The sequence below is a fragment of the Oncorhynchus mykiss genome, chromosome 26 (assembly GCF_013265735.2).
Source record: "Oncorhynchus mykiss isolate Arlee chromosome 26, USDA_OmykA_1.1, whole genome shotgun sequence".
Lineage (NCBI taxonomy): Eukaryota > Metazoa > Chordata > Actinopteri > Salmoniformes > Salmonidae > Oncorhynchus > Oncorhynchus mykiss.
In genome coordinates this window covers 42,543,547-42,557,838 of record NC_048590.1, presented here as the reverse complement: position 1 = coordinate 42,557,838, position 14,292 = coordinate 42,543,547, and the positions used below count along the sequence as shown (strand labels likewise).

The 14,292-nt window shown below is 45.1% G+C and overlaps 2 protein-coding genes across 3 annotated transcripts; both read left to right on the top strand.

The window, feature by feature from the left end:
* Positions 1–3,329: 3,329 nt before the first annotated feature.
* Positions 3,330–6,627, top strand: LOC110526673 (guanosine-3',5'-bis(diphosphate) 3'-pyrophosphohydrolase MESH1). 2 transcript variants are annotated; one of them, XM_036963862.1, is made up of 5 exons: positions 3,414–3,521; positions 3,875–3,914; positions 4,193–4,248; positions 4,463–4,703; positions 5,697–6,627. In XM_036963862.1, exons 2-5 carry the CDS (start codon positions 3,875–3,877, stop codon positions 5,825–5,827), a joined length of 468 nt encoding a protein of 155 aa, XP_036819757.1. In that variant the 5' UTR covers positions 3,414–3,521; the 3' UTR covers positions 5,828–6,627. The 2 variants fall into 2 exon arrangements, with proteins under 2 accessions (XP_021463488.1, XP_036819757.1); XM_021607813.2 differs by lacking the exon at positions 3,875–3,914 and having other exon boundaries at positions 3,330–3,521.
* Positions 6,628–6,758: 131 nt separating this feature from the next.
* Positions 6,759–9,490, top strand: LOC110518657 (macrophage mannose receptor 1-like). The gene has a single exon (XM_021596121.2). It carries the CDS (start codon positions 7,984–7,986, stop codon positions 8,734–8,736), a length of 753 nt encoding a protein of 250 aa, XP_021451796.2. The 5' UTR covers positions 6,759–7,983; the 3' UTR covers positions 8,737–9,490.
* Positions 9,491–14,292: the final 4,802 nt, after the last annotated feature.

Sequence of the window (14,292 nt, the reverse complement as noted above, 5' to 3'; positions counted from 1 at the left end):
TCTTGGCCATTGTGGAGAGGTTGGAGTCTGTTTGATTTAGTGTGTGGACAGATGTCTTTTATACAGGTAACGAGTTCAAACAGGTGCAGTTAATACAGGTATATCAAAGGGGGTGAATACATATGCATGCACCACTTTTACGTTTGACATTTTTTAGAATTGTTTTAAACAAGTTATTTTTTAAATTTCACTACCCCAATTTGGACTATTTTGTGCATGTCCGTTACATGAAATCCAAATAAAAATCTATTTAAATTACAGGTTGTAATGCAACAAAATAGGAAAAACACCAAGGGAGATGATTACTTTTGCAAGGCCCTGTACGTACGGTCACTGTGGGGACGACGTCGTCGTCGATGCACTTATTGATGAAGCAGATGACTGAAGTGGTGTACTCCACAATGCCATTGGATGAATCCCGGAACATATTCCAGTCTGTGCTAGTGTTGGAGTGTTTTGCTGGTGCAGTGCTGGACTTTTGATAGAACCTGTGAGAAGATATTTATTTATTTCACCTTTATTTTACCAGGTAGGCTACTTGAGAACAAGTTCTCATATGCAACTGTGACCTGGCCAAGATAAAGCAAAGCAGTTCGACACATACAACAATACAGAGTTACACGTGGAATAAACAAACATACAATCAATAATACAGTAGAAAATATATATACAGCATGTGCAAATGAGGTAGGATAAGAGACGTAAGGCAATAAATAGGCCTTGGTGGCGAAGTAATTACAATATGTCAATTAAACACTGGAATGGTAGAATGTGCAGAAGATGAATGTGCAAGTAGAGATACTGGGGTGCAAAGGAGCAAGATAAATAAATAAATACAGTATGGGGATGAGGTAGATTGGATGGGCTATTTACAGATGAGCTATGTACAGGTGCAGTGATCTGTGAGCTGCTCTGACAGCTGGTGCTTAAAGCTAGTGAGGGAGGTAAGAGTCTCCAGGTTTAGTGATTTTTGCAGTTCGTTCCAGTCATTGGCAGCAGAGAACTGGAAGGAGAGGCGGCCGAAGGAAGAATTGGCTTTGGGGGTGACCAGTGAGATATACCTGCTGGAGTGCGTGCTACAGGTGGGTGCTGCTATGGTGACCAGTGAACTGAGATAAGACGAGGCTTTACCTAGCAAAAACATGTAGATGACCTGGAGCCAGTGGGTTTGGTGACGAGTATGAAGCGAGGGCCAGCCAACGAGAGCATACAGGTCGCAGTGGTGGGTAGTATATGGGGCTTTGGTGACAAAACGGATGGGACTGTTGTAGACTGCATCCAATTTGTTGAGTAGAGTGTTGGAGGCTATTTTGTAAATGACATCGCCGAAGTCGAGGATCGGTAGGATGGTCAGTTGTACGAGGGTATGTTTGGCAGCATGAGTGAAGGATGTTTTGTTGCGAAATAGGAAGCCGATTCTAGATTTCATTTTGGATTGGAGATGTTTAATGTGAGTCTGGAAGGAGAGTTTACAGCCTAACCAGACACCTAGGTATTTGTAGTTGTCCACATATTCTAAGTCAGAACCGTCCAGAGTAGTGATGCTGGACGGGCGGGCAGGTGCAAGTGTAGCCGATGTGGAATGGCTAGCTAGTTAGCGGTGGTGCGCGCTAGTGGCGTTTCAATCGGTGACGTCACTTGCTCAGACCTTGAAGTAGTGGTTCCCCTCGCTCTGCAAGGACCGCGGCTTTTGTGGAGCAATTGGTAACGATGCTTCGAGGGTGACTGTTGACGTGTGCAGAGCGTCCCTGGTTCGCGCCCAGGTCGGGGCGAGGGGACGGGCGTAAAGTCTATACTGTTACACAGGCAGCGATCGGTTGAAGAACATGCATTTAGTTTTACTTGCATTTAAGAGCAGTTGGAGGTCACGGAAGGAGAGTTGTATGGCATTAAAGCTCATTTGGAGGTTAATTAACACAGTGTCCAAAGAAGGGCCAGAGGTATACAGAATGGTGTCGTCTGCGTAGAGGTGGATCAAAGAATCACCAGCAGCAAGAGCGACATCATTGATGTATACAGAGAAGAGAGTCGGCCTGAGAATTGAACCCTATGGCACCCCATAGAGACTGCCAGAGGTCCGGACAACAGGCCCACCGATTTGACATACTGAACTCTATCAGAGAAGTAGTTGGTGAACCAGGCGAGGCAATCATTTGAGAAACCAAGGCTGTTGAGCCTGCTAATGAGAATGTTGTGATTGACAGAGTCGAAAGCCTTAGCCAGGTCGATGAATACGGCTGCACAGTAATGTCTCTTATCGATGGCGGTTATGATATCGTTTAGGACCTTGAGCGTGGCTGAGGTGCACCCATGACCAGCTCTGAAACCAGATTGCATAGCGGAGAAAGTACAGTGGAATTCGAAATGGTCGGTAATCTGTTAGTTAACTTGGCTTTCGAAGACCTTAGAAAGGCAGGGTAGGTAAAGGAAGTATTTGGTTATCTTTTCAAATGTAGTCAGAAAGGTCAAACAAAATACTACTAAAACAATTTAGATGTCCTCCTTACATAGGAAAACACACATTAAAAAAAGATGTCTAAAATACATGTTTTGATGGCAAAACACTGATCAAGTTGATCCTTGTTTTTGGCAAACTTTTACATTTTTGCAACTTCTTTCTGACAATAATCCCCCCCCCCCCCTATAATCATAACCCTATTACAACATTTTGGCATAGATTTTTCCTGATTTGGATCAATGATTGGGTCTCAAATGATGACTTACCAAATCACTTTACGCAGCAGATAAAGTTCCTTCCCTCCTGACAGTCCCTTGTTCGCCAGTGCTCTACCTCTCTGATCAGGGTCGCGCGGGGGAGGTCCAGGCCTGGTATGTACTACTGGGGGTAGCCTACCCGTTCATCCACATGTCCACAAGTCTCTGCCTCCTAGACAAATCCAGCCCCTGATCATGACATTCAAACAAACCCCTGCTCATAATGGGGACTTTATGCAAAAACGTTCTTGTCTCTAATGAACACATGGACATTAGGACTAAGTATTGATTTACGCTCTATTATGAATCAAATCAAATCTATTTATAAAGCTCTTCTTACATCAGCTGATATCTCAAAGTGCTATACAGAAACACAGCCTAAAACCACAAACAGCAAGCAATGCAGGTGTAGAGGCACGGTGGCTTGGAAAACCTCCCTAGAAAGGAATACTGCTAAAATATATATATAAAGGTAAGGCTCATTCGTATTTATATTGTTTCGCAAGGAGGCACACAATTTATCCCAATGCAATATGTTATCCTTGCTTCAGTGGAAGCGGATGGAATGTTGCGAGACTTTGTCTGACTACGGACATTTAAAGAGAAAGCACTGACGCACAAATGACGGGTGAGATCTGCGACCAAACGTTGGTAATAATGTGCCGTCTGTAGTGTGAGAAACTATTTTTACAGCATGAGTTCAGAAGCGGTCATTCTGTTGGAGACTGTCAACTTCGCTGCTGAAAAGCACCGCAATCAACGACGTAAAGACGCTGAACAAACGCCATATATCAACCACCCAATAGGTACAGTTGTTATAAAAACAATCTTAACAGATGCTAGCTAGTTAACGTCTATGAATGGCATAAGGACTTAACTAGCTACCATTAGCGCCTATTGATGATAGCTAGAATCTTCTGACCGGGGCTTGTTCTGAACGTTAAAACATATTTTGCGGTACGGTTTTGGAAACACAAGGAACATATATTTCATATTAGCTAGACGTTTTTTAAAAATTATTAACACAAAAGGTAAAAGCACTACACCCTTTTGTTTAGGGTAAGTGTTCCCACGGTCTCATCTCCATGGTACAGCGCTTGTTTACTGAAGACAGGCGTTCATGTGCTAATTAGCTGTCTGCATCTGTTGTCACTGAAAGATGCTGTCAGCTGCATCTGTTAATCTGTTAACAGTGCACAGTAAGTGTGTGTTTTGTATTTGGAAAATTATTTTTGATATAAAAGTTTTTCTAGAAATGTACTGTAATTGAGAATTGATTCATGTTTAGATTGAGTATTTAGCGGTTTTGGCTGCAAGGGCCAATTTGCCTCTAAACATGCAAGGTCCTTGGACGATAAGGAGTAACGTTAGCCTCTAGTCCATTATTGAGAGAGGTCCTTAGCAATAACTCTCTCACTGCTCGGACTTCAGTGTATGGATATCTGCATTTACATTTGCTGTGTTCATCATTTTGCAGGTGTGGCAAGGATCCTAAGCCATGAAGGTGGGATCACAGACATTGAAGTTTTGCAAGTAAGTGTTTTATGTATCAGACAAACTCAAAATACTTTCTTGCATACTTGTTCCTGGAGGGCAATATTTTAAATCGTAATGAAATTATATTATTAAGTATAGACGAGTCAATGGGCAATGTTAAGCTCATGAAAACATTAAACATTTGTGTTACGAGTTTGTGTTATTAACAGGAAGGTCATGACTGATATTTGTGTTTTCCAACTGTCCTCAGGCAGCTTTGCTCCATGACACAGTGGAGGACACTGACACCAGCATAGGAGAACTACAGGCCATCTTTGGGCAAACGGTGTCTCGAATTGTTCAGGAAGTGACAGATGATAAGGCGCTACCCAAGCATGAGAGGAAACGTCAGCAGGTGGAGCATGCACCTCACGCCAGCCACCAGGCCAAACTGGTCAAACTGGCTGACAAACTGTACAACCTGAGGGACCTGAACCGCTGCACACCTACAGGTGATTGATTGTAGGGTGTCCAATCAAAAAAGCATATTTTTGGACCCTCTGTGTAAAATATGTTAATTGTGTTGGTTATCCTATGAGAGAACCAATGGTCCAAACCCCATTTCACTATCATATAAACCCCATTTCACCGTTCAAAGGTTATTGGAGTTTTTACCCTTGTAGGTTGGCCAAAATGTGTGACTAAGTCAATGGAGGCCAGAGAGAGAAAGTGGTCAAAATAAGGAAAACTGCACAGCGTTGCGTTAACTAGGCTAGAAGCTGTGTAGGAGATCATTACCTGACAGGCTCACTTTTCTGTTGATCTAGTGTAGGAGATCATTACCTGACAGGCTCACTTTTCTGTTGATCTAGTGTAGGAGATAATTACCTGACAGGCTCACTTTTCTGTTGATCTAGTCATCTATCTTCTCAAATCATGTCTGCTATATGCATCTGCTGCTAAATCATGGCCGCTACTGCGGGATGGTAAATGTTGTCAGAAGTTAACTTAAATGACTAAGCAGTCGATGGACAAGGTATGACAACAATCCATGCTTTGGTTTTGTTATCCACCATTTCAAATGCTAACTTTCTAGCATTTTTGGCACATCCAATGCATGCGAATGGTTTCTTTATTAGCATTTTCACACGTCATGTCCAAATCCTAAAGTATCTATAAAAAAATAACTCAATGTTACTGTGTGAAAATTCTAATAACCCTTGACTTGCATTGGATTTGTGCCACAAATGTGAGTGACTGATTCTTTAAAAAAAAAAGCAAGAGCAGCACCATCTAGTGGTTAGAAGCTGGTGAATCAGGATGCAGGATGGGACATAAACCTAACAACCTCCATGACCAATTTCTCTGAACTGGGGAAACTGATCTTTATTTTCTAATTATATCTCTGGCTCATTGCTTCTCTTTACTTCCCTCTCGTTGTCTGACTGTCCCTCTCTTTACCCCTGTCCCATATCTTATATTTAAATCTGTGTTGTGGTTGCCAGGTTGGCCGGCAGAGCGTGTTCAGGAGTACTTTGTGTGGGCAGCCCAGGTAGTGAGAGGACTGAGGGGGACCAACCCAGCACTGGAGAGACACCTAGAGGAGCTCTTCAAGCAGAGGGGGGTTGAGCTTTGACACCTCTCTACTTCTGATACAGGGTGGCACAACACAGCAACTCTTGATGCACACTTTTGTAAAGAGTTCATGTGAAAAGATTTGAGCATATTGTCTTCATAATAGGAGCCTTCTCCATTGAATAAACTCTTAGCTCTCATAAGGATTTATTTTTTATGGCTAATTTATTATTCATTCATTCTACAGTAATTTGCATACATTGTCTGTAGAACTGGCAAACCATCAATGTCACCTTGAGTTTTCTCGTATTGAATAAAGCAAAGATATGCATAATTTTGTGAAGATGAAAGGCTGTTGTGGAAATTCACCACCATGTCATGGAAATGACCACCAGGGACACTTAAGTCAATCTTAAATGAATGATCCTTTATTATCAGCGCGCTGGAGAGGTTCCAACTCAATGCACTATAGAACATGTCAATCAGGAGCTCTGCTGGGGCAGTCCCAACTGTTGTCTTCTATATGGCTATACACAGACATGTTATATTTGCATAATTCATTCATCATTACTGTTTTGTTTCATACATGTGACCGACCAGTACTGGTTCATAACATGTGACAGACCAATACCTCAAGGCTTCTTCTCTAAGCCGAGACCTTGAAACTGAGAACTTTTGTTCTTAGAAAAGCACAAACGTTAAACATTTCCAGCACAGTTACTTTTGTAAATCATAGTTTGCAGGACTCATCTGAATTCTGATATGTGTTTTATCACCTACATTGCATCTGTTGCCTTTTGTATCATTAATACTGACAATCAAAGATGGGGTAGAAAATACATGTAATATTTATCCCCTCAATAAAAAAAATGAATTACACCATTTTATTTTACATTTGAGTCATTTAGCAGACCCTCTTATCCAGAGTGACTTAGTTATTGCATTCGTCTTAAGATACTATAGCTAGGTGGGAGAACTACATGTCACAGTAAGTCGATTTTTCATAGATAAGGTCAGAGCTAGTAAGGGGGGAAAAGTCTAGTGTAAGTTAATGAAAATCCTTTGGGGGGGGGCACAGAACCATATAGAATTTCTTTGTATGCTGTACCGTTAAGATTTCCCTTCACTGGAACCAAGGGGCCTTGGCCGAGCCATGAAAAATATCCCCATTATTCCTCCTTGACAAAACTTTACAGTTAGCACTATCCATACCTTCAGCACTCGGTGGTCCTATTCTGTGAGCCTTGTGGCCTACCACTTCGCGGCTGAGCCGTTGTTGCTCTTAGACATTTCCACTTCACAATAACAGCACTTACAGTTGACACTCAAACCTCAAAAGTGGTCTCCTGATGTGGTTTAAGCATTGTTATGGACTTAGATAATACAATTGCGTTGTTTTCTGTAAGAAAAAGTGTAACAGAACGAAAACCTTACAGAAATGGGGAAAAATCTGAAACCTGTGAATTTGTGACTCAGTTGGCAGCCTCATTTATCTGTTTCAGTAGTAGGCCTACTATTAGCCTACTGCACAGTACAGCATGGGTTGGTCTGACTGTGAAAGACCAATATGGGATTCAACATTTTAGGTAATTCATAGTGTATGTCACTGTTTCTCATATATTTCCACACAGGGCGCCTTTCCTTCGCCGGACGAGCCCTTTGGTAAAATGAGAGTATACCCACTTCTCCAGGCACCACTACAGCTGGTTAAATATGTAGGTTAAATATGTAGCATCAAATATGGTCAAGAATATTGAGTTCTCTGAACTCGCTACTGATTCTCTGTTGGAGGGATTTACATGTCAACTTTGGTTCAAGTTTATTCGTGTTCTTTGGACCGTGAGATTTTCTGAAGCTCCTGGGTAGAATTTGCTTAAAAGATGCAGCCATTATTTGACTGCGGTGTTCCTTTTTAGGCAATGTGTGTACAGGGCCCTTACTCTATTTTCTTACCCTGAATCTTCACATCCACTTTCAAAGTCTCTCCCCTCTGACGCTGTCCTTCAATTCATTTAGAGAAGGCGAGGAAAGAGGATGTGGCCAATCAGAAAACCTATGAGGAAGAGCCATGGATTGGTTGGCTAGATTAAGGAGGCACTCTGATTGGTGGGCTGTGTGGACACATGAGAGGGGGCCAGTAGAGTAGCAGCAGGTTCATAATATCAGCAGCAGCAGTGGGGTCAGCTCCGCTCCACACCTACTGAGCACTGGGGCATCATGCAGAGGAAGAGTAGCTTCACTGGTCTCCTCATCACTGCTCTGTGTGCAGTGGCCTCTGGTAAACTCAGAGAATATCACTATGTGTCTGAAGAGAAGACCTGGTCAGAGGCTCAGCAGTACTGTCAGGAGCACTACACTGACCTGGCCTTCATCAGCAACCAGGAAGAAGTATATCAGCTCCTTCCCATTTCAAGGGGTGATTGGACCTGGATTGGTTTGCACAGAGATGCTAACGACCCAACAGGATGGACATGGTCAGGAGGAGAGAACTCAGCATTTAGGTTTTGGAAGTCAGGAGAGCCAAACAATGCTGGTGGCATTGAGGACTGTGTCATGGTACAGTGGGATATGAGATGGATGGATTCGCTTTGCTCCCGGACACTCCCCTTCTTATGCTACAAGGAGAAGCTGATCCTGGTTCAGGAGATGAAGACGTGGGAGGAGGCTCTGGAGTACTGCAGGGGTCACTACACCGACCTCCCCAGCCTACTCTCTAAGACTGAACATCTCCAGGCCCAGAGCAAGATAGAGGGTGCCCAGACCGACCATGTGTGGACGGGTCTGATCTTCCTGGCCAGAGAATGGCTCTGGGTGAACGGGGACCACCTGGAGTACCAGGCCTGGTCTGGCGGGAAGCTGCCCCACTGCCCCGCTCAATACCTCCACTGTGGGACCCTGACCAGAGATGGAGAGCACTGGGGAACCAGGAACTGTGAGGAGAGGAGGAACTTCCTCTGCTACAGAGCGTGAGCCCCAGAGGAGAGAGATATTACTGTAGTAGATATGATTATCTATGGATGCTCTCTACTTATTACAAGTTAACGCTGTGATTGGTTATTCACCCTATTTACTTGTTGATGCATATAAACCTATTGGGTTTAACCCACGGGGCGGCAGGTAGCCTAGCGATTAGAGCGTTGGGCCAGTAACCAAAAGATTGCTGGTTTGAATATCTGAGCCGAAAAGGTGAAAAATCTGTTGATGTGCCCTTTAGCAGGACACTGAACCCTACTGTGCTCCAGCGACGCCGTACTACAATGGCTGACCCTGTAAAACAACACAATTCCTGCACCTTTCTGGTCTATGTGACAATAAAACATTTTTTTTTTTGTGTGTGTTTTCTACAATAGTCTACTATTTTTCTTCCTGTAGATACCGTGGTTATGATAGTGGGTGCTTTGTGTGTACAAAGACCATAACACTGGGCACAGATAACACTGGGCACAGATGTCAGTTCAATGTCTAGTTTTGATAACATTTAATTGAGTTGGTAATTAACTTATTTTTTTTACGATGTCATTCGATTTAGGTAGGGTAAAATAATATAGACAAGAAATCACGGAATTCCTTCAGGTTGATGACTCTGCAAATCCAATCAGTTTTCCTCTTTGATTCATCCCCATCAGAATGAGAAACAGTAACAGTAGATATGAACGTACACATCATGTATTGAATATCATGTAAGGAAACCAACTGTTGGTATGAAATAAATAAATAACTTAGACAAAGATAAGACCTTCCTTCTCATTTTTATTGGTGCACCTAGAAATAATAATAGATAGCAGAACATCTAATTGAGAGATCATCAACACATTGATAACCTGTCATGTACTATTAAATATGTGTCTGAAATAGTGAAAATATGAACTATTTACATGGTTTATGGTTACAAAAGGATGTAATCCAAAATGCACTTGAAGGAAACAGAATTGACAATAACTGCAAATCAAATCACAAAGTGGGGGAGAGAGGGGGAGAGAAACAGAGGGGGGAGTAAGGAGGGAGAGACAGAGAGGGGAGGAAGGAGGGAGAGACAGAGGGGGGAGGAAGGTAAGGAAGGAGGGAGAGAGACAGACAGAGGGGAGGAAGGTAAGGAAGGAGGGAGAGACAGACAGAGGGGAGGAAGGTAAGGAAGGAGGGAGGGAGACAGACAGAGGGGAGGAAGGTAAGGAAGGAGGGGGAGACAGACAGAGGGGGGAGGAAGAGAGAGACAGACAGAGGGGAGGAAGATAAGGAAGGAGGGAGAGACAGACAGAGGGGAGGAAGGTAAGGAAGGAGGGAGAGACAGACAGACAGAGGGGAGGAAGGTAAGGAAGGAGGGAGAGACAGACAGACAGAGGGGAGGAAGGTAAGGAAGGAGGGAGAGACAGACAGACAGAGGGGAGGAAGGTAAGGAAGGAGGGAGAGATAGACAGAGGGGAGGAAGGTAAGGAAGGAGGGAGAGTCAGATAGAGGGGGGAGGAAGGAGGAAGAGAGAGACAGACAGAGGGGAGGAAGGTAAGGAAGGAGGGAGAGACAGACAGAGGGGAGGAAGGTAAGGAAGGAGGGAGAGACAGACAGAGGGGAGGAAGGTAAGGAAGGAGGGAGAGACAGACAGAGGGGAGGAAGGTAAGGAAGGAGGGAGAGAGAGACAGAGGGGAGGAAGGAGGAAGAGAGAGACAGAGGGGGGAGGAAGGAGGGAGAGAGAGACAGAGGGGGGAGGAAGGTATGGAAGGAGGGAGAGACAGACAGAGGGGGAGGAAGGAGGGAGAAACAGAGTGGGGAGGAATGTATGGAAGGAGGGAGAGACAGACAGAGGGGAGGAAGTTAAGGAAGGAGGGAGAGAGAGACAGAGGGGGGAGGAATGAGGGAGAGCCAGACAGAGGGGGGAGGAAGGTATGGAAGGAGGGAGAGACAGACAGAGGTGAGGAAGGTAAGGAAGGAGGGAGAGACAGACAGAGGGGAGGAAGGTAAGGAAGGAGGGAGAGACAGACAGAGGGGAGGAAGGTAAGGAAGGAGGGAGAGAGAGACAGAGGGGAGGAAGGTAAGGAAGGAGGCAGAGACAGAGGGGGGAGGAAGGAGGGAGAGACAGAGGGGGGAGGAAGGTAAGGAAGGAGGGAGAGAGAGACAGAGCTGGAGGAAGGTAAGGAAGGAGGGAGAGACAGACAGAGGGGAGGAAGGTAAGGAAGGAGGGAGAGACAGACAGAGCTGGAGGAAGGTAAGGAAGGAGGGAGAGACAGACAGAGGGGAGGAAGGTAAGGAAGGAGGGAGAGAGAGACAGAGGGGAGGAAGGTAAGGAAGGAGGGAGAGAGAGACAGAGGGGGGAGGAAGGAGGGAGAGAGACAGAGGGGGGAGGAAGGTATGGAAGGAGGGAGAGACAGACAGAGGGGAGGAAGTTAAGGAAGGAGGGAGAGAGAGACAGAGGGGAGGAAGGTAAGGAAGGAGGCAGAGACAGACAGAGGGGGGAGGAAGGAGGGAGAGACAGAGGGGGGAGGAAGATAAGGAAGGAGGGAGAGAGAGACAGAGGGGGGAGGAAGGAGGGAGAGACAGACAGAGGGGGGAGGAAGGTAAGGAAAGAGGGGGAGAGAGACAGAGGGGGGAGGAAGGAGGGAGAGAGAGACAGAGGGGGGAGGAAGGAGGGAGAGACAGACAGAGCTGGAGGAAGGTAAGGAAGGAGGGAGAGACAGACAGAGGGGGAGGAAGGTATGGAAGGAGGGAGAGAGACAGAGGGGGGAGGAAGGTATGGAAGGAGGGAGAGAGACAGAGGGGGGAGGAAGGTACGGAAGGAGGGAGAGAGACAGAAGGGGAGGAAGGTACGGAAGGAGGGAGAGAGACACAGGGCGGAGGAAGGTACAGAAGGAGGGAGAGAGACAGAGGGGCGAGGAAGATACGGAAGGAGGGAGAGAGACAGAGGGGGGAGGAAGGTACAGAAGGAGGGAGAGAGACAGAGGGGGGAGGAAGGTACGGAAGGAGGGAGAGAGACAGAGGGGGGAGGAAGGTACGGAAGGAGGGAGAGAGACAGAGGTGGGAGGAAGGTACGGAAGGAGGGAGAGAGACAGAGGGGGGAGGAAGGTACGGAAGGAGGGAGAGAGACAGAGGGGGGAGGAAGGTACGGAAGGAGGGAGAGAGACAGGGGGGAGGAAGGTACGGAAGGAGGGAGAGAGAAAGAGGGGGGAGGAAGGTACGGAAGGAGGGAGAGAGACAGGGGGGAGGAAGGTACGGAAGGAGGGAGAGAGAAAGAGGGGGGAGGAAGGTACGGAAGGAGGGAGAGAGACGGGGGAGGAAGGTACGGAAGGAGGGAGAGAGAAAGAGGGGGGAGGAAGGCACGGAAGGATGGGGACGGCGAGACAGACGGTGATCTGGGAAACCTGTTGTCTGGGAAGTGTCCTTGTGTATCGCTTTGTTGTTGTTGTAGTTTGGTTACTGACATACTCCAAATGAACTTAGCTAACTGTATCTGATACAATATATCTGATTCCAGCCTCGGGGCCATCAAATAAACGTAATAATAATAATAATAGTAAATGAATCGGTTTCATCTGACAGTTGTGTCCAGTAATAGTCATTGTAACAACCACAAGCACCGTGGAATGTAATCTGTGTAAAATAACGGGCTGGACCAAAGATTATATTCTTAACACGAAACCAATGGTGTACATTGTCCCCTAAACCGGGCATTCATCTACTAAATTCCATAGGTTGTAATTCTACATTTACAAACAGTATATTTTTTCCCTCCACCACAAACACCCATGTCAATCAAACAGTGCTCTTGAATTTCAGGATGAAGACTAAAACAAATGTAGTTAAAGAAGCAGAAAATAAGTGCAGTGCTGGACTTCTGAACCTGTGAGAGGAAAGTATTCAGACCCCTTGACTTTTTCCACATTTTGTTATGTTACAGCCTTAATTTAAAACCGATTTTAAAAATGTTTTTCCCCCTAAACAATCTACACGCAATACCCCATAATGACAATGCGAAAACAGGTTTTTCTAATTTATAACAAATGTAAAAACAGAACTAATTGATTTACATAAGTATTCCATAGGTCATCCTTGAGATATTTCTCCAACTTGATTGGAGTCCACCTGTGGTAAATTCAATTGATTGGACATGATTTGGAAAGACACACACCTGTCCATATAAGGTCCCACAGTTGACAGTGCATGTCAGAGTAAAAACCAAGACATGAGATCGAAATAATTGTCCGTTGAGCTCCGAGACAGGATTGGGTCAAGGCACAGATCTGGGGAAGGGTACCAAAACATTCCTGCAGCATTGAAGGTCCCCAAGAACACAGTGGCCTCCATCATTCTTAAATGGAAGAAGTTTGGAACCACCAAGACTATTCCTAGAGCTAGCTGCCCGGCCAAACTGAGCAATCGTGGGAGAAGGCCCTTGGTCAAGGAGGTGACCAAGAACCCGATGGTCACTCTGACAGAGCTCCAGAGTTACTCTGTGGAGATGAGAGAACCTTCCAGCAGGACAACCATCTCTGCAGCACTCCACCAATCAGGTAATTATGGTAGAATGGCTAGATGGAAGCCACTCCTCAGTAAAAGGCACATGACAGCCTGCTTGGTTACCAAAAGCACCTAAAAGACTCTCCGACCATGAGAAGCAAAATTCTCTGGTCTGATGAAACTAAGATTGAACTCTTTGGACTGAATGCCAAGCGTCACGTCTGTAGGAAACCTGGCACCATCCCTACGTTGAAGCATGGTGGTGGCAGCATCATGCTGTGGGGATGTTTGTCAGTGGCAGGGACTGGGAGATTAGTCAGCATCGAGGGAAAGGTGAATGGAGCAAAGTACAGAAAGAGACCCTTGATGAAAACCTGCTCCAGATCATTCAGGACCTCAGAGTGGGATGAAGGTTCACCTTCCAACAGGACAATGACCCTAAGCACACAGCCAAGACAACGCAGGAGTGGCTTTGGGACAAGTCTCTGAAGGTCCTTGAGTGGCCCAGCGAGAGCCCGGACTTGAACAAGATTGAACATCTCTGGAGAGACCTGAAAATAGCTGTGCAGTGACGCTCCCCATCCAACCTGACAGAGCTTGAGAGGATCTGCAGAGAAAAATTGGAGAAACTCCACAAACACAGGTCTGCCAAGCTTATAGCGTCATACCCAAGAAGTCTCGAGCCTGTAATCGCTGGTAATGGAGCTTCAACAAAGTACTGAGTAAAGGGTCTGAATTCTTATGTAAATTTGGTATTTAAATTTGTAAAGAATTATACATTTGCTAAAATGTTTAAAAACCTGTTTTTGCTTTGCCATTATGGGGTATTGTGTGTAGATGAGGGTTTGAATACTTTCTAAATACACTGTATTTCAGCATAATGTAGGCCTACCAACAAAACCAATGGAGCAAATCCCATCACATTTTCACATGGAAATGGCATTTGATTTCTATGATATTGCCTACAGTAGTCTGTCTGTATGTGGTGTTCAATACAGGCCTACATTGCATGAGACTTCTAAAAACGTTTTTACATTATGAAGGGCTTAACATGAATTCAAACTTTTTTACTTGGTCTGTAAC

Coding starts and splice junctions, on each gene's coding strand:
- LOC110526673 (XM_021607813.2), top strand. CDS start 3,410: ATGAGTTCAGAAGCGGTCATTCTGTTGGAGACTGTCAACTTCGCTGCT. Junction 3,522..4,192: donor ATATATCAACCACCCAATAG/GTACAGTTGTTA, acceptor ATCATTTTGCAG/GTGTGGCAAGGATCCTAAGC. Junction 4,704..5,696: donor GAACCGCTGCACACCTACAG/GTGATTGATTGT, acceptor TGTGGTTGCCAG/GTTGGCCGGCAGAGCGTGTT.
- LOC110518657 (XM_021596121.2), top strand. CDS start 7,984: ATGCAGAGGAAGAGTAGCTTCACTGGTCTCCTCATCACTGCTCTGTGT.